This window comes from Salminus brasiliensis, chromosome 20 (assembly GCF_030463535.1).
Source record: "Salminus brasiliensis chromosome 20, fSalBra1.hap2, whole genome shotgun sequence".
Classification (NCBI taxonomy): domain Eukaryota; kingdom Metazoa; phylum Chordata; class Actinopteri; order Characiformes; family Bryconidae; genus Salminus; species Salminus brasiliensis.
In genome coordinates this window covers 17,951,980-17,971,133 of record NC_132897.1, presented here as the reverse complement: position 1 = coordinate 17,971,133, position 19,154 = coordinate 17,951,980, and the positions used below count along the sequence as shown (strand labels likewise).

The 19,154-nt window shown below is 39.4% G+C and overlaps 1 protein-coding gene across 1 annotated transcript in view; it reads left to right on the top strand.

Annotated features, from left to right (window-relative positions):
- Positions 1–19,154, top strand: part of fras1 (Fraser extracellular matrix complex subunit 1) — a 171,636-nt gene that overhangs the window by 114,774 nt on the left and 37,708 nt on the right. Inside the window, exons 24-33 of the mRNA XM_072664529.1 lie at positions 965–1,105; positions 3,704–3,844; positions 4,118–4,258; positions 4,387–4,660; positions 6,590–6,674; positions 10,477–10,797; positions 14,099–14,258; positions 14,619–14,794; positions 16,300–16,416; positions 18,156–18,270. Of these exons, the coding sequence (XP_072520630.1) occupies positions 965–1,105; positions 3,704–3,844; positions 4,118–4,258; positions 4,387–4,660; positions 6,590–6,674; positions 10,477–10,797; positions 14,099–14,258; positions 14,619–14,794; positions 16,300–16,416; positions 18,156–18,270 (1,671 nt within the window). The remainder of the gene's footprint in view (positions 1–964; positions 1,106–3,703; positions 3,845–4,117; positions 4,259–4,386; positions 4,661–6,589; positions 6,675–10,476; positions 10,798–14,098; positions 14,259–14,618; positions 14,795–16,299; positions 16,417–18,155; positions 18,271–19,154) is intronic.

Genomic DNA, 19,154 nt, shown 5'->3' with positions numbered 1-19,154 from the left:
ACACAGCAAATGTGTAATGTAAAAAAAAAATTTATACCCTTGATATGCCATGCTTCTCAGTCCAACCACATGTTGAACAACCACACCAACAGGAGAGGGGGGTGGGGTTGTACAGCTTCACGTGCTGACCACAGGAAAGTCAACCCAGACTTCAAGCTATAACACGTCAGAGGCTGCAAATCACAAAGGATTTTACAGCCCAAATTTGAGAACTGTCCAATAGGTCAGTAGCTCTCCCATCGTACAGGCTGGGTTCCGGTCTTATATTATGTGGATGTCTGAGAAATCCTGCTTTTGTAAAATACCCATGTGCTAGTCAGTATTTAGTGCCAATATTTAGTAAGGACATGAGCTACAGACAAGGTCGGAGCAAGGAAAGCAAGCAGGGAAGATAAGTTGTATTGTTCTTTACACAGTTCTAAATAGAAAGCTTTGGGGTGTAATGGGGTGGTGTAATATAGGAATACCCACGCTTGGTACCATGTACGCATTTGTAATATCCCATGCTGTTATCCCATGCTTAAAAGTAATTGAACAGGCTAACATCATTATAAATATAATCATTATTTATAATACTTGGATGCAAAGCTTTGGCAGTCAAAAACTGCCTGAAGTCTGGAACTACTGGACATCACCAAATTCTGACTTTCCTGCCTTGAGATTCTTTGCCAGACCTACTGCAGATACCTTCAGTCGCTGCTTGTTTGTGTCTAGTCTTTTACAGGGACTATGTAAAAAATGTCTGTAATTCCTTAACAGTTTGTGCAATGTTCTTGTTAACTCATCTGAATTCAACTGAAGGTTTACACTTCACCTCACATTACGTCTTCATTGCTTCTTCTTAAATCCATTGAGGTGAAGTCAAAATGACACAGTTGTTCACTGTCTAAATACTTATGGACCTGAATGTATGGGTGTTATGTCAAAATAACATTTCTTTTTTCTCTTCCCCTCTCTCTCTTAGAGTGTGACTGGAGCTGTAACTCTTGCCGTGGTCCACTCCGCAGTGACTGCCTGCAGTGTATGGAGGGCCATGTTGTGCAGAACGGTGTTTGCGTGCCAGCCTGTTCCCCAGGGTCCTACCAGGATGGAGAGAAATGCCTGAGTCAGTGTCTGAATCCTCCTTTCTTTATCATCATGACTTCAGCACATTATCTGTCTGAATGTATTAATAAAGGAACTGCTTGGCAAAGTATCAGATTATAAAGTTTTCTGCTTAGTTTGAAACAATGAGGCTAATATAGCTAACGAGCTAATCTAAAGGAAGCTTCTGTACACCAATTAGCACTGTATAAACTGCATGCTCAACACTATGAAATATATAGTTCGAAGCTACATTCGCCTAAAACCTTCAGAGCAAAACTAAAGAGGCAAACTTTAGAAATGTGTCTTGGCTGATAAACTACATTTGAAGTATCAAGGAAACTGTGTAAATTAAATTTTTCGCTGATTCACATTCATGTAAAAATTAGGACACCCCATTAAACCTTTTTTGTCTTTTTTGATATATTTAGACATATGGACGTTTGATCTTTACTACTGAAGTCCCTGTAGTTACTGAGTAATACACCGTAGTGTGTAATAAGCCTTTATATGTTAAGGGCTTAACGGTTTTGAGAGATGGAGGTAATATAACTAAACCCATAAAACTGAAGAAATGTCTTGACAATGAAAATGTAATTAATTAAAATTGTAATTTTCTTGTGAGAAAAAAAGTTAGAACACCCCTACATGCATTTTGGAGGAGCCTGTCTTATTAAAACCTCAGACATTTAGTTTGGTTTGCTTCTGATTGTTGAAGTGAGTGGTGAAGATCACCATGGGGAGAGCCAAAGAGCTTTCTGAAGGCTGTCGATGCAGACGAGTCTCAGAACACTTAGAAACCAGTCTTTCCCCCGTCTGCTAAATAATTTACAAGTGCAGCAGCTGTCATCATGGCCAGGTCAGGTCATCCTAGCAGCCCAAGAGCTGAAGACATTTTAGTCATATGTGTTTAGTTATACGTCCTCAACATTATTTATATCTCTTAATATTGTTCAAATGAAGATCAAATATCCATGTTTTTAAATATGTAAAAAAAAGACAAAGGTTTTCGTGGGGTGCCCTCATTTTTTCACATGACTGTATTCCATTATTATCATTCTCAGTTGATGCTTGTAATTACTCAGCAGTGGCTGTGGTGCCCATATGTCTATACGTCAGCTGGAGTGATCATGCTTTGCCAAGTTTTAATGGCAATACAGCTGCTCTTAGCCAAATGTAGACTGTCAGATGAGCTAATAGTGCTTGTATACTTCATACAGGCTGTCTAGGCTGGGGCACGCTTGTGGCACACTCAGCTGTGCAACGTATGGACACAAAAAGGCTGATAAACAGTAATAGAGGAATACCGGCAGGGCTGATTTGAGTGGGCCTCATGAGTGGCTGCATTAACAGTGTGACCTTGAACATAAAGTTTATGTCTGTTACAAACTGGCTGGCATAGCAAACACTGTGTTGACATGGGCGACTGAACTGGTGTTTCTCCAGTTTCATTTGCATTTTGATGAAGTGAATGTCCTTTTAATGGAGTTAATGGAGAATTAAAGGACAGATTAAGAAGTTAAAGGTGTAGCTCTAATGCCTTTGAGGCTACTTTTTCCCCAAAGTTTCTACATAGATCAGTGGAGGTTATAGGAACACAGATATTGCCATTTAAATTTTTCTCTGAAGCATGTTTTATATGTAATGCCAGTAAATTGCAGTGACAAATATTTAATTAAATATGTTTCAGGCCCTAATCATTAACATTAACAATTACATTTAAGGCATTTGGCAGATACTCTTATCCAGAGCTACTTACAAAGGTACTTTACTGTTTACTCTTAGCTAGTTTATAATGACTAAAATACAAAATATATCTCTAAGCTTCGATACTACTAAACACGAGAGTCAGTATGGAGACCATAATCTTCTAGTCTAATCAAAAGAGAAGAATATTAACAGGATCTACATAAAAGTATATTCATAAATCAGCCTACCTGGCAAGCAAAGGATAAACCCAAGTAAAGAAGCAAGCCCACATCTTAACCATTAAATAATGTAAAATCTTTATTTCGCCTTGCTGTTTCTGTAGGTCCTGTAGGCTCCTTACCCAGTAAAAAGCCTATTTTTAATATATTATTAATGTTGGTGCTTTATACATTTTTACATTTTCTGTCCGGAAAAAAAATGTGTACAATAAATGTGAAAATTAGATTATTAAGTATTTAATAGAACCAAACAGAGTCCTCAAATGAAAAAAGTAGGAGGTATAAGATCAGCTATCGCAATGATGGACTGTGCAAGGTTAAAGCAGCACAATGGAGAATTGGCATTTCTTGCTCCTGGGCTGCAGTTGTGAAGTATAGTTCACGCTTTAAGCCACCACTAAAGGACATGCTTTTCTGGACAGGCTGAGAGATACAGAACTGTCACTGAAGGGTAAAGATGCATGTAGACTAAAGCAGTGATAAGAGTGATATTACAGGATTTTCCACATATCTTGTAGCACACTATTAGACAGTTCTCGTGAGCGTTATGCTGCCTGCTTCACCAAAGTTTCATGCAGTGCAGTTAGCGTGCATGCTTGCCGAACCGTCAGTAATGACGTTATTCTAAAGTAAAACGCTATATAGTGTTGCTTTCATGTGTAAAATATCTCTCTCTCTCTCTTTTCTTGTAGAGTGTGATGATCAGTGTGAGCAATGTGAGGGTCCTGGACGATGCTTGCGGTGTCAGACCCCCTATGCCACTCTGAATGGCCAATGTGTGCTGAGCTGCGGCAAACACCAGTTCCTCGACTCCACCCTACAGCGCTGCTCTGGTGGGTTATCATTGGATTTTTAATCAACTTCGATGCAACACAGCAGGTGTTGTTTAATGAGATGAAACCATTTCACGACTCAAACTAATTGGTCTTTTCATCCTAAATATAAATTTTCATGCCACATTTTTATACAGTCTTAAATTATTATTATTATTATTATTTGAATTTTTTTTTTAGTTTAATACCACACTTTCTTTACCATCACACATGTATTCTACACACTTTTCAGTTTAAGTGTCCTAATTGTCTCTGCTCTATCCGGTTTCCCAGCATGCCCTGCCAGTTGCGTGGAGTGTGTGAGTGCAGAAGAGTGTCGCGTGTGCGCTGAAAACACATTCCGGAAGAACGGACAGTGCACCCCGGACTGTGGCCATGGCTACTACGCTAACAGAAAGGCCAGAGAATGCCAAGGTATTGTGGACTGGCCTTATTTAAGTAGTCGCCTTACCTAAATACCTGAAATATACATAATGCATAATGTTTTTTATGCACTATTAATATTGATTTACACACTTGTGTTCTCACTCCTTTCCTCACAGCAAACATCCATGCGCCGTCTCTCCGTGTTAATGGCTCTTTGCTTGTCCCTCTTGGCGGAGTGACCCCTCTGGACCCAGCAGCCCTGTCAGTAAAAGACTCAGACAGCCAATCAGAGAGCCTGCTGCTCCAGCTGCTCCAGCCGCCCAGTAATGGCCATTTAACGCTGGTGGGAGAGGAGGGTGGCGAGAGAGCGCTGAGCAGGGACGACACCTTTACCCTCACACAGCTGAGGAACAGAGCCGTGCGCTTTGTTCACTCCACAGAACAGAGCAAGTGAGTTGGGCATGAATGTGCGAGAGGGGATCATAGTGCCCTACACACCTGAATGAATGTCACTTAAAGGTTAAGACTAAAAATTCTTATCTTTAAAGATGCTGTAGAATGCATTTATTGAGGATTTAAGTTGCAGTTTGAGGTGTCAATAGTTAGTGTGTGACTTGCAGTAATCAGATGTGGTTTAACAAGCCTATTTACCACCCTGTTATTTTAGCCCAGAGGGATACTTGCTGTTTTTGCTTTTATGAAGGACTTCTGAGGAAAAGATAAACTCTGCTTTTATTGGTTGGTTTACGGCACTTGGACAGCTGACAGCGATATGGCATAGGTTAGCTTCAAATATGTTTCTAAGGCAAATATGAAATAAAATAAAATATAAATTAATTTCCAAAATCTAAAAAGGAATTAGAATATACTGAACCACAATCATGATATTGTCTTAATTACAGTGTGTCTCATTAAAAGTTAACTGGTGGAATGTGTGTCCTCGTTAATGTGTTTGAGCCAATCCGATTCGTAAACCTGACCAAGAGAAAGCAGATAGGAATTAATGATGATATTATTATTATTATTATAGTAATCACCATCCTCCCCACATGAATTGACATTACATCTTGCATGTGTTTAATGTCGTTTGTTTAGTGATCCCCAAAGTATTACATTAAGCTTCAGCTAAGCAAAACCATCAAAGCAGAGCAAATGCATTCACACACAGTGTTGTGAAGCAGAACTCAATCAGGAATAAATGATGGAATATTTAATAGAATAGAATATTATAATACACATCAGGTTTATGTGTGTAAGATATAATTATCCTGTGTGTGTGTGTGTGTTTTGGTAGGGGGTGGATGGGGAGTCTGAGTGTGAGAAGTCATTAGCTTTAATTACTCCACTGAAGCATTTGACAGGATGGATACACACACACACCCTGTGGCGCTGCTAAGCCGCAGCATTTGTGTAAACCTCAGGGGGCAGTCAGTAAGTCAGCCTGACTGCTGACCTCCAGCTCTAAACTCTCCCCTCTCTCACACAATCAGCATTCATCCTCTCCTTTATTTACATCTCTTCATTTCCCTTTCTCACCTCCTCTTTTTCTTCTCATCTAGTCTCTTCTCTTTTTTTTCTCCTCTCTCCTCTCCTCTTGTCTTGTCTCGTCTTGTCTTTTCTCTTTTCTATTATTTTCTTTTCTCCTCTCCTCTCTTCTCTTCTTTTCTCTTCTCTTCACATTTTTGCCCTTTCTTCTAATATTCTCCATTCTTTTCATTTCTTGCATTCTCACCTTTTTTGTCTTTTCATCTTTTCCATTCTCACCTTTTTTGTCTTTTCATCTGTTCCATTCTCACCCTTTTCTCTTTTCATCTTTTCCATTGTCACCTTCTCTTCTCTTTTCATCTTTTCCATTCTCGCCTTTTCTCTTTTCATCTTTTCTCTTCTTTTCATCTCTTCCATTCTCGCCTTTTCTCTTTTCATCTTTTCCATTCTCACCTTTTCTCTTTTCATCTTTTCCATTCTCACATTTTCTCTTTTCATCTCTTCTCTTCTTTTCATCCCTTCCATTCTCACCTTTTCTCTTTTCATCTTTTCTATTCTCACCATTCTTCTGTTTTCATCTCTTCCATTCTCTCCTTTTTCTCTTTTCATCTCTTCTCTTCTTTTTTCATCTCTTCCACTCCCACCTTCTTAATTTCTCTTTTCATCTCTTCTCATCTCACCTCTCTTCTCTTCTGTTATCCAATTTTTTTCATGTCTTCTTTTCTTATTACTTCTTTTTCTCTTTTAAACACATCTCTTCTCCTGCCCAAATTTCTATTCTCTGCTCTTCTAATCTCTTCTATTTTAAAAATGATATGTTTATGTGTGTGTGACAGCTACACTATACAGTGTACAGTTTACAGACACTAATGCCTGAACTGTGTTTTGTTGCAGGTTTGGTCAGTTCACTCTGAGGGCTGCAGATCCACAGCTGTTCTCTCAGCCACATACTGTTAATGTACAGGCTGTCTCCCAGCAGGTACTTCTACAAAGAAACACACACATACACCACCACTGCCTATACACACACACACACAGACAGCTGGGGTACATTATGTCTCTCCAGTGCACTGGTTCATACACAGATAAAATTAGCAAAGCAAGGGTCACCACAAGTCTCTCTCTCCCCTTCCTCTCTGGAGAAGTTGTTCGTTTAAACACTTAAACAATTATAATCATCAAGTAAAAGTATAACTATTGAGTTATACTTTATGTGAACATTCCAGTACTTGATCTGTAACTGTTTTTTTAGCCTATTTTGAACATTAGCTAAATTAGATAACAGAAACTCGAACTAGAATAGAAGATCAACAACATAGAGACTGACACTGAGCTTTTATAATTGTTAGTTGAGAAAATAAAGAGAAATACATATGTACTGATTCCTCACGTTAGAGGCTGGAGTTTGAGTTTTTTACTCTGTGGTTGTAATAAAAAAAAAAAACAACATACCCCCAATTTGCAAATCTGTCCACACCAACCACATCACACTGCATAGTTGTTGTGCAAAAGCACAGGACAAGAGACTACAGTAAACAAACACTAAACACACCTCTTCCTGAATACTACTCTGAAGCAGAATTCCACTGAAGCTGCATTCCAGACCCTAGACCACAGCCAGGGTAGAGCAGGTCCTTGATAGGCTGTCGAATGAAGGCTCATTCTTAGTAGCCTACCGGTCACACAGAACAGAACAGTCTAACCAGGCTGCATAATGGTGCCACCAGGCCCCACCTCTTGCAATTAATTGCAATTGAATTTTTTTGGTGCTGTGGCTTTTGTGTTTTTTTTGTTTGTTTGTTTGTTTTTTGAGGTTGCGCAGAGAACTGTAAGTAACTGAGGGAGGGGGAAGGACGCATTGGTTGCGTCCTTGAAATTAAAATACTGCATTTCTTGGCTGTACGCTGTGGAACGCAGCCTAAGTGTACTTTATATCCCACGATCCCAACAGCGGTGCATTGGTGGTGTTTCAGAAACATCAGAGAAAAACGACAGGCTTACAAAGATGCCACACATTTTAACATATCGGGTCATCTTAGCGACAACCTTTGCCAAATTTGGGAAGGGATTGCGTTCGTGTACAGGTGCGCAAAACCACAGGTGTGAACCTCAGATGTGGAGGCATTTCCATGAAGTTGGATGAAGAAGGGAGTTGTTTGACCCTTTCTCTAAATCTCATTACAAAGGTATTGTTAGCTCACTTGGAACCAGTTCCCTAGATCCAGATTAAGTCTAAGCATGGGCTAAAAGGAATTGGTGGTGGTGATTCCCGCTGCCACCGCAGTGTAGTCCAAGATTAGGCAGAGTCCAGGTCCACTAATCTGCTAAAAAAAAAAAATCGGTTCATTATTTAACGCTGGCCTGCAGTATTTGCTTTATTTTACTGATGTGTCGTTTACCACGAGGTGAAAGCAGAACTACTGTGATTTAATTATACTGAGGAATAGTCGTATAATTTATTACATTCCACCTCTGCACTTTGATTAACTACTTCTTAGAGCTCACTCACAGGGGGCCGCAGTAATCAACACAGAACGAGAGCAAACTGGGGTTTGGGAACAGCTTTAGGAAGAACAGATACTCTTCTTTTTCCTCTTTTTCCATCCTTCTTGGCATCTCATTACATTTCCTAAATATATCACTGCAGCTCGCGCTGCAATCTCAAGAGAACTGACTGTGTGTCTTCTGACCTTGTGCAGCTTCCACACACACATATAGATATATACACACACACATATGCAGAAACCTGATCTACCAGCACTGGCAGCCACTGCAGTATCTAGTCCCTATTCCTGTAGTACATTACTGCTTCTGCTGAACAGATAATGTTTGAACCAGCTCTGGTAGCCTGGGGCCAGTTGGAGATCCTTCTTTTTTCTTTTTTTTTTTTACTGAGAAGAAAGTTGTCACGTAGGTGGACAAGAACTTTCTCCATACTGTTCCCTGACTTTGTAGTAGAGAGGGAAAGAGAGAGAGAGATTAAAAGAATATTGAAAAAGAAATGAGAAGTGAGGGAGCAGTAAATCCTAGCTCTTAAAGTAGACTTACTTCTACAATTACTGAACATATTTTATGGTTTTGAGCAGGGCTCTGTGTTTAAAACCTACAGGATGAAACATATAAGCAATAAATGTGATTTTTTTTCTTTCAGGAGATAATGGCCAGACATTTGTCAATGCATTAACATAAGCCAATAAAAATAATGAAATAATGTAAGGAGATTCTCCTGTAGAGCTCTCATCAGGTCCATTCAGGTGCTTTTGAAGGCATGATGGCCTGGTGCAGATGTAGTAAAATATGGTTTAAAGAGTTATCCCAGAAAAGATATGAGATATGAGTATCCCAGAAAAGAAAACATGCATGCAGTCACCTCATGTCTGGAAGATATGGGGTTTGCTGGATATCAGATTATTCACAGGAAGAGTCTCCCAACAAAGCACAGTGTGAAAAGGAGTCTTTCCAAAATTATAGCTTCTTAACTTTCAGTGTAAATCAGCATTTCTGTTGATCCATTCTTCGTGAAATTCTCTATCTAAAGAACCACTGCCACATTCAAATTTCTTAAGAAATGTACAAATGTAGATAATGTAGACAAGTGGTTTTTTTTCAGGACAGTGACAATAAGCATCATCAAATTATCTTTTTATAGTTGCTTTCGAACAGGAAACCTGACTTTTCCATCTGTGAGCCCCAGCAGAAATTTAGCTTCATCAAGTCAGGCTTTAATTTTGTAGTCTTCAGCTGTCTAATTGTGGGGAACCTGTGTCCACCACAGCCACAGCTTTCTGTTCTTGGCTGAAAGAAGTGGAACCTGAGGTGGTCTTCTGCTGTTGTAGCCCATCCATCTCAAGGATTGTACATGTGGTGCATTCTGAGATGCTTTTCTGCTCACCACAATTGTGCAGAATGGTTTCTGAATTACTGTAGCTTCTCTGTCAGCTCCAACCACTCTGGCCATTCACTGTAGAGTTTCTGTCTGCAGAACTGCCGCTCACTGGATGGTTTGTCTTTATTGCGCCATTCTGAGTAAAATCTAGACACTGTCGCCATAAAAATCCCAGAAGATCAACAATCATAGAAATAATCAGATTGGCCTATGTGGCACACATACACACACACTTTATGGCTTTATGCGGTTTCAGCTCAGTTTTCAGTCACAGCTGGAGGTACCAACATCATTTTCAGTTCTAAAACCACGCACCACTGGTGACAAATTAACACTGTCATAGTTTTAAACAGGTTTTGCCTGCAGTGAGTCTTCATGCTTCACTCTCTTTCATGGCTACACCCCAATCTCCACTTCAGCACTTTCTGCTGGGTTCTATGAAATGTCTCAAGGCTATTCTAATTAGCTCCTTGTCTGCATTTAGTCTCTGCTTGAGAAATGCGGAATCTTTCTGGGTGGTCTGCAGCTCACAGCACAAGCCAGTCAAGAAAAGAGATTAACATCCTTGTGTTAAGAGCCAACCCCATGATCCCTCATTCTCTTGTTCTTTTTCTACCTAATAATGCTGCTAAGGGCTGCTTATGTAATGCTAACTGATGGAAACTCAAACGAGGCAGTTGCTCATTTAGCACACACTCATTGGAGCTGCGAAGCTGGTGTAGCTAACAAGAAATGGAAGATTACACAACATCTGTTAGCGCTGGTCATTTAGCAATCATTTAATATGCTCCCCAAAGCTTGTTGATAAACTTTAGCTGTTAAAATGGACTAAAGTGTGTTGAGATGTTCTCTAAAATTAATACTAAGAACTGCATTGTGATTCTTCCCTCTACAGCCTCCTTTGGTGGTCACCAACCAACCCATTTACATTGATTCAGGGGAGACAGCTTTACTTACTAGATCCAGTCTTCACATTGAGGACCCCGACAACCCTCAGGATGTCCTTCTAATGGTTCTGGACCCGCCTCGACATGGCCACCTCACTCGTGTTCATGCAGATGGGCAAGTGACACAGTTTAAGCTGGAAGAGCTAGTTCGGGAACAGCTGCAGTACGTTCACGATGGCACCAGTGGAGAACAAGACAGCTTGCTGCTGCAGATCAACGATGGATACAGCTACCAGAATGTTCTACTGCATGTCAACATTGCTCAGAAGGTAGGCAGGGTTTCTAAAACAGCAGGATTAAGAAACTGTGTTTTAAAAGAGTAATTTGGAGACATAGTGACGGCGATGTACAATATTAGCTTTTTGGAGCCGGGCCTGTTTACTTAGAGGTCAAGTCATCATGAGCATGCAATGGATGACCTAATCCTTTTCACTTAAGTTTTCCTCAGTTGACATATTTGGCAAATCCCCAATACACACACACACTCGCACAGAGGCTATCATTACCTCTCACTCATCTGAGTACCATCGGCTTCCGGAACATGACCAGGCATGTGTCGCCCTCAGCCCTAATAATGTCTAGACTGATAAAAGTGTTCCTCTTTGGTCCTTGTCCAACCACCACCATCCCCTCATTGTCTTTCTTTTCTTCCCTTCAGGCTGTGTTACCTCTTTCCACAAACTCGTATATATATCAAATTACCTCCTTCCAAATTCCCTCGCTCTGTTCCTCTGACATAGTTTTTTTTTGTACAAGAACCAGAAAGGACTGAGTAATGTGGCAAAAATGGTAAAACTGGCTAATGTGACTAAATGGTAAAACTGGCTAATGTGACTAAATGGTAAAACTGGCTAATATGGCTAAATGATTAAACTGACTGATTATTATTATTATGGTCAAACTTGCAAAGTATCACTTTACTTGGATGGTCTGTTATAGATGTTTTGTAGATGCTCACCTGAAATTGAACTGAGTATGTATTTAATGGATCTGAACTCTCAGTTGAATGTAAATGACTATTGTCTATTGAGTGTAACCCTACACCTAACCTTAACCTTACCCCTAAATCAACCCTAAATCCTAACCCTGAACCTAAACCTTAAAGGGTACGGTTAGGGTTAGGGTTGGGTGTAGGGTTACATTCAAAAGACAGTCATTTACGTTCAACCTAAGAGTTCAGTTGCATTTAAGAGACATTTCATTGATATTAGTTGTAGGTAAGCATCTACAAGGCATCTACAATCGACCATCTGAGTAAAGTGATACCCTTGCAAATATTGCTAAATGGTAAAATGGACTAATATGGCTCAATGGTAAAACTGGCAGATATGACTAAATGGTAAATCTGGGTAAATGGTAAAAACTGGTTAATATGGCTGAATGATTAAACTGACTGATATGGCTAAATGGTTAAACTGGCAAATATAGCTAAATATCAGAATTGGCTAATATGACACAATTGTAAAATTGGCTAATTTGGCTAAATGATAAAATTGTCTAATATAACTAAAAGGTAAAACTGACCAACATGACTAAATGTTAAACTGGCTAGTGTAAGTGGTAAAACTGGCTAATATGAATACATGGTAAGAACTGATAATATAAATAAAAAGCAATAATGGATAACATGACCTAATGGTAAAACTAAATAAAAACATGCTAAATGATTAAACCTGCTGATATGACTACAATGTAAAACAGGCTAATATGGCCAAATGGTAAAACTGGTTGGTATTACTAACACCGGACACTTACTAACACTGACTTTCATTCATTTCTAATTATGTTTGTGCTGTTTAGATGGACTACTGTATCACTTTAAGAGGGGCATGACATTCTTCAGTATTTGTCCTTAATGGCCAGATTAAAAGTTGTGCTCAGTAAAAGAGATTAAGGGAGGTGGCAAGTGGCTGAAGCCATACACCAACAATGGATTAGTGATTAGCTGACTGATAGCAGATGAGGTTTAGGAAGCAAAAACCTTGGCTTTTGGAACAAGAGCAAGACTTGGCTTTTCAGGGATAAGTCACCCAGCTTTCAACACACTATAGGTGAAGCTGGGTTTTATTGGCTGGCAGTAGTGATTGATCTCTGAAGTAGCTCAAACCAAATGCCTTGAAGGCCCCACAAAATGTTGATGTTCAGAGAGAGAACATCTACTCAGATGACTGTTAGCATTGTGTTTGTATAAATAGAACAAAATTGGTATGATTTCTCTTAAAGTATTCCTATACCTCATCTGTTCTGCAAATTCTCTATTATTCAACTCTATTATACATCTTTCTCATCCTTATAATGAGGTTTTATATTCTACCTCAAACTACGTTGTTTGAGCAGTCTTATAGAATCTGCCTCCTCAGCTCTTTGCTCCTTTCGCTTCTGAGAAAATCAGTCCATTGCAGTTTTTTCAGGCTGTGCTCACCGTCTCCTCACACCTCGACCTCAGTGAAGGCTGCAAATCTATCTTTGCGCAGTTGTGGTGGAGCTCTGCCAAGGTATTCCCTCAGCGCTTCTGAGCTTTCATCTCGCCACCCTTCCGAGCTTTTGATTATCTTCTAAGCGGGTGATGATATCCACTGCATGGGGCTCCTTGACGACTCCTGAAGGGGATGAGAACTGCAGCCCGAATCCAAGGAATCTTATCTCAGAGTGCAGTGAAGGCACGTGAAGACTCTAGCTCGTTATCAGGATGCGCTTATCCATTAGTATGCAGGATGGCAGCTAAATGTGATGGAAGAATGTGTTCGCAGGCCTTAAATTTCCCCAAGGAGTTTATTCTACATTTCTTTCATTACTCCTCAGTTTAGTTATACTGATGGAGTTATACTCCAGAGCCGCACTTCCAAAAGTGGCGGTGGAAGAGCAGCAAAGTTTGGGAACTGGGTAAAAGTTCTGGTACTGCAAATAGTTAGGTGAGTAGAAACATTTGGAGATCATCTTTTAAAGTCCTCTAAAGGCTATACCCAAAGTTACCCAAAGCCAGCGGTTGTTATTAAGAGCCAGGTGATGCACATTTCAAAGCTTTGAAGATTTAGTCTGTAGTGTAATCAAGAAATGGCAGTTAATGGCAGGACTGGTGGAATTTGGAAGTCAAGTTGGGGTCTGGAAGACCAAGAAAACATTCTAAAAGAATGACTGATAGCAGGGACTCTGGAGTGAGGGTGCACTGTTCTACTGTGCAGCAAAATCTGCATAAATATGCTCTTAATGGAAGAGGCATTAGAAGAAAAGCCTTTCCTGCATTCTCACCACAAAATGCTTGCAACAGAAGTTTTCGAAAGATCATCTAAACAAGCACACCTCTCCAGCTATTAATAGTAGTATATAGTAGTATATAGTATAATAGTGTTGCAGCCAGTGGAACAGGGAACGTTTCCATTGGTGGAGGAAAGAATGGATTCCTAATGACCGTCTTCCTGTTGTGCTTATTGGCCAATGAGTGCCTAAAGAAAAAAAGGCTGGCTCGCCCCCTGTTGTTTCGGCAGCCCAAATGATGTTACATTTACATATTTAGTGTTTTATGTACTGTTATATTTACCAGTATATGTCTTTTACACTGTGTCTCTGTAGAATGCGCTCTCTCCTCACATGCGGACAGTTCCTAAAGTGTGGGTGAGAGAGGGAGGGATGGTGCAGCTGTCTAAGAAGCATCTGAAGGCCGAGTATAAAGGAGCCAGTGACTCTGAAATTCTCTACAGCATTCAGTCTGACAGCGGACAGCCTCAACACGGTACTGCACATCACTCCTTCTGATAGAGGAAGAAGCGCCCCCTCTTTGACATGGCGTTAGATATCAAATGTCTCTTTTTATGTTTTTCTCTTTTTATGTGTTTATTTTCTTTCTTTTGTTTTGAGAAGAAGTAAAGTTTAGCCCTCTTTCTGAATAATGGACTTGATGTACAGCCTGTCAAAAGTTTGTGGGCACTTTCAGTTGAGAATTTTCAATCTACTTGCTAATATGTATTATTTAAAAGGTTCATACAGGTATAATAAAAGTTACTGCAAACATTTTGAATAGGAGTCTTAAGTGTCCCCACACCTTAACTGTCAGTACAGTATTCAGTTTAATGTGTATGATGTATGTCCGTAGGTGAGATAGTGTTTGTTCCCATGCCGGCTGATGGTCCAGTAGAGGCCTGGCAGGCTTTTCCTGAAAACAGAGACACAACGCCCACCTCCACCTTCACACAGCAGGACATTAATGAGGGCACTGTGTGGTACAGACACTACGGCAAAGGCACTCAGAGGGACACCTTCCAGTTTCAGGTAACACACACACACAGACATACATGATATCATCGTGTACTTCAGTGTTTCTTCCCCAGCTCTTTTTCATGTCCTGACACTGTCAGGAAGTCTACACATGTAAAGTTACTGTTGTGAAAAATGACACAATTGGTTCTAATAGTATCAGGTATTATCTCTGGAGAACATTATGATCAGTAGCAACTTCCAGTGCCCCATATGCGGCAGGAGATTTCAGTAGAAGCTGTTGCTTTAGGCAAACTCTTTTCCAGCTCTACCTGCTTTTGAATCAGTAGATTAACAGCTTACCCATAAAAGAGGAACATCACGTCTCATCCCTTACTACTTTTCCTTGCTCCCTTTCAATTTGGTTTCAGAGTGCATGCCAATGATCCAGCCTTTTCACTTCTCCCTCTGCAGATGAGCCAGCTTAGCTCTACGTACGAGCCAAACACTGTTGTTCTGCATTCAGATTTTTATTTGAATTAACAAATGTTTTTGTTTTGATTTTTTGGGGAGGGGGGGATTTGCCACAACCAGATAACATTCAGTTAATTCTCTATGGAATTTGTAGATAAATAAGTCTTCTAAGGGAGTGTTTTGACAACAATTAGAACCAGATTTTACAAATAAATAGATTGTATTTATTACACACTTTAGTAAAGACAATATCTACAAATACATTATGGAATTTTTAAGACAATATCCGCAAGCTGACTGACTTTTAAAGATGAAATTTACAAAGGCAGATTAGACAAACTAACAGATTATAGTCTGTTAAAAACAATATCTACAATATGTGATATTAAAGACAACATAAACTAATTATAGACTATTAAAGACACTACAAATTAAATGCTAGGTTATTAAACATATCTACAAACCAATAGATTATAGATTACAATATTAAAGATGATATTTATAAGGTAACCGATTATAGACATCTGTGTTAAACAGTAAACCACTACTCCCAAATCTGAAGTTTCTTCCAGATAAATACTCAGCATTGACTTAACTTATAAACCCAACTCTAATTGTACTTGGCACAACAAATACTTTCTTTTGCCAAAAAAAACAAGAAATCACTCTCTCCTTTAATTTTCCTCCGCACTTTTCTTTCCTAAGGGTACGTTCTTCACTGCAGATTTCATTAAAGATCGACGGCAGTAATCTAACCTAGCAGCGTGATGCAGGGGCTTTTTTTCAGTCGTATAAAATGCTGCAGTAAATTGCGATGTGTCAGAACAAGATGGTGGTTTTGAAACAAAACAAACATGTCCTGGAGTCTGAATGAATGCTATTTAGAGGTGTGAGGATGGCTAGTCCTCTCTGGGATGAGGTAGTTACGTGTGATTTATTAGATATGAGTCAAGTTGTTTTTCTACTGCTTTGATAAATGGGGCTTGAGCAGGATGGAGCTTGAAGAGTGCTAAGTGAAGCAGCTTTGATATGCTTTACCAGCATCAACTGCACATTGCAAAAGAGAAGGTTGTGAATGACTTGTGTTTGTGTTTGTGTATTTTCAGGTGTCCAGCGAGACTTTCCCAGACACACTGAGTGACGCTCAGACCTTCATTATTGGTGTGATGCCTCAGACTCCAGGCCTTCCCCAGCTAACCCCAGGATCTGACCTACAGATCACTGTAAGAGACAAAACACATACGCTAAGAACAATTGTTCCTGTAGCTCACATCCGGTCAATCAGCCAAGACAAATTTGGCATAAGTAGTTTGTTTCTTTAGTATTAATGGAGCTATTAGGCTAATTTAGCTAACAAGTGACGCCACCCATTAGCATCATGCAAACTGCACACCTAATGAAATTCCACTGGGAATTCCACTGCACCTGTCATTTAATTTGTTCTGTCTGTTTTTACTTAATATACACATATTTGTCACCAATGAACACTGATTAACACACATGTGCGTTCATTGTTAATCGTCATTTGTTTAACTGGTAACAAAATGTTTTGTTTGCTAGCATTGGTCAGCGAATTTGAGTGTAGCTCCATTACATTTGTTCCCAATTTGTTGACAGTTGATGCAAAAATGAGGTTTCACTATTTATGTACACTTTTGTCAGTAATAAATAAGATATAAAATAATTTAAAACGATATATGCAAAAGCATTCACTGTATTCACTGTGTTCATGACTCTAACTTACAACCTGACTTCCTTTTTAGAAAACCATTATTTCATTCTGTACCAAAATAACAGTAGACTTTCCATCTCCAAGGATAACTTGGAGTGATACCCAATTGTCAGTAACTGTGCCTAACACCAATGGCTTTACAGAAAGATTAGCATTTAGGACTAGCTGTTGAATAGCATATGCAGTAACCATTTGTGTAAAACCAGTTTATACTGCGAGGCTTTTAATACACTGACTGTATGTATGTTGTATGGAAGTCATGAGAAATGCCCTGGGAAAGTCTTGGAGAGTGTTTTCCTAAAGTAAAAGAGGGAATCCTGAAGGTATTATCCTGGAAACACATCACAATATTGACAAAAAATTGATTTATCAGTAACCGAGGCTTCAACATGCCTACTAGTGTTGTGGTACATACAATACATTTCCCATTTATATAGACAACAGCATGCTATGCAGTGTCTGAAATAAAAATAAATCTTGTTTCATATTACTCAACAACTCAACATGGTTTTGGATCTTTTTACATTACTTGTTTGCTATGTTAACCTCATAACTCCGGTGCAAACTAAAGATGCAAAATGTATTATTTTTGGCCAGATCATCACTTTCACATAAGTTAGCTTTTACATTAGCATAGGTCTTAGCATATCTAAGGCCTAGCCTTAGCTGAGGAGCCACTGTTATATTGGTTCTGGTTCTGTTTAATGCTACATGATTGCTAGATTTTTTTGGATGTTCTGGTGCAGACATTTTCATCTCCTACACACAACAGCAGGTCTAAGATGATTTATATACTGAGGACCAAAAAGATAATACCTTTTTAGGTATCTTTAAAGATGCTAATATTATTGACACTTTGACCCGTATTTGATCTTGGCTTTTAAACCTTTGAGGATGAGGATGGACCTTTTTGCTTTATTTTCCCTCCTTGTTATTTACTCCTGCTTTTCAGTGTTCAACTAAAAGACTAAAACATTATAACCATTAAATCTTAAAAAGGCTTTTGTATTAGTGTCTGTATTTGTATAGCCTCCTACATGAGGCACAGTAGTTGTTCAGGATCTTCCTGTGCATTATTAAAGTGGATAATAAAGCTAACTTGATCTCTGTAATCTCCAGACATTGTTGTGTTCCATCTGGATCCCTCTGTTCATCCTGAATGTTCTTTCTCTGTGTGTGTGTGTGTGTGTGTGTGTGTGTGTGTGTGTGTGTGTGTGTGTGTGTGTGTAGGCCCTTGAAGATCGTGTCACTCTGATAACTCCCTCTGCTCTCTCCTTCACTGACTCTGAGACGCCAAGCAACAAGCTGATCTACAACATCACTAAACCCCTACCTTCAGGCCATGGTAATATAAACCTCCACTGCGTTACAATTAGGGGTGGGAATCTCTAGGCACATCATAATTTGATTCAATTATGATTCAGAGGACTGCAATGCGATGGTGAAACGATTATCGATGCACCTGGATGCATCATGTTGTTCAGGATTTTCTCACTGCGTGACTCTACTTGGTACTTTTAAAGCATAGTGTTTGTAATGATCCATCATGAATTTACTTCCAGTATCTTTTATTAATTCAGCAAATTGAAGCGTTGTGGCAATAAAATGGCTTTGAGGCGAGATGCTGCTGAATCTAATCTCCAAAGTGCGCTGTATAGCGCGAAAGCCCTGGTTCTCAGCGGCTGGATACAGCCACAAATCCTTGACAATAAAAGTTCTGAGAATTTGTAATTCACTTCTCCCTTTGGGGACTGAGTGGAAGATTTGACTTCACTTCATGTTACTTTACTTCATGGTACTTTACTTGGCAGCAACAAAAAACACTTTGGCCATCCCGAGCCGAAGTGCGTCCATACGCTAGCTATTAATGTAGAGGGTGTCGGACGTGTTTCTTGCTCATTCATCTTGTGTCTTTGTTCTGTGAATGCCACTGAAGTGCTGCACTTCTGCCTATTGCATTCTGTCAACATTATATTAGCAATTAATATTAGAGAATACATTTTTGACATTTGTGAGTTAATTCAGAATCGTGAATTCATGCCCGCATTGAGATGCCAAGATGCATCTAAGAATCACTATTTCTCCTTACCTTTACTTACAATAGCTCAGATTAGTGGCTCAAACTAATGTTACAGCATCGCTTGTGTAGAACAGAGCTCAAGATCTGGTAAAGGTAGACAGTGAACAGAACCATGTCTGTCAGTAATGCATGATTAATTAGTGCATAAA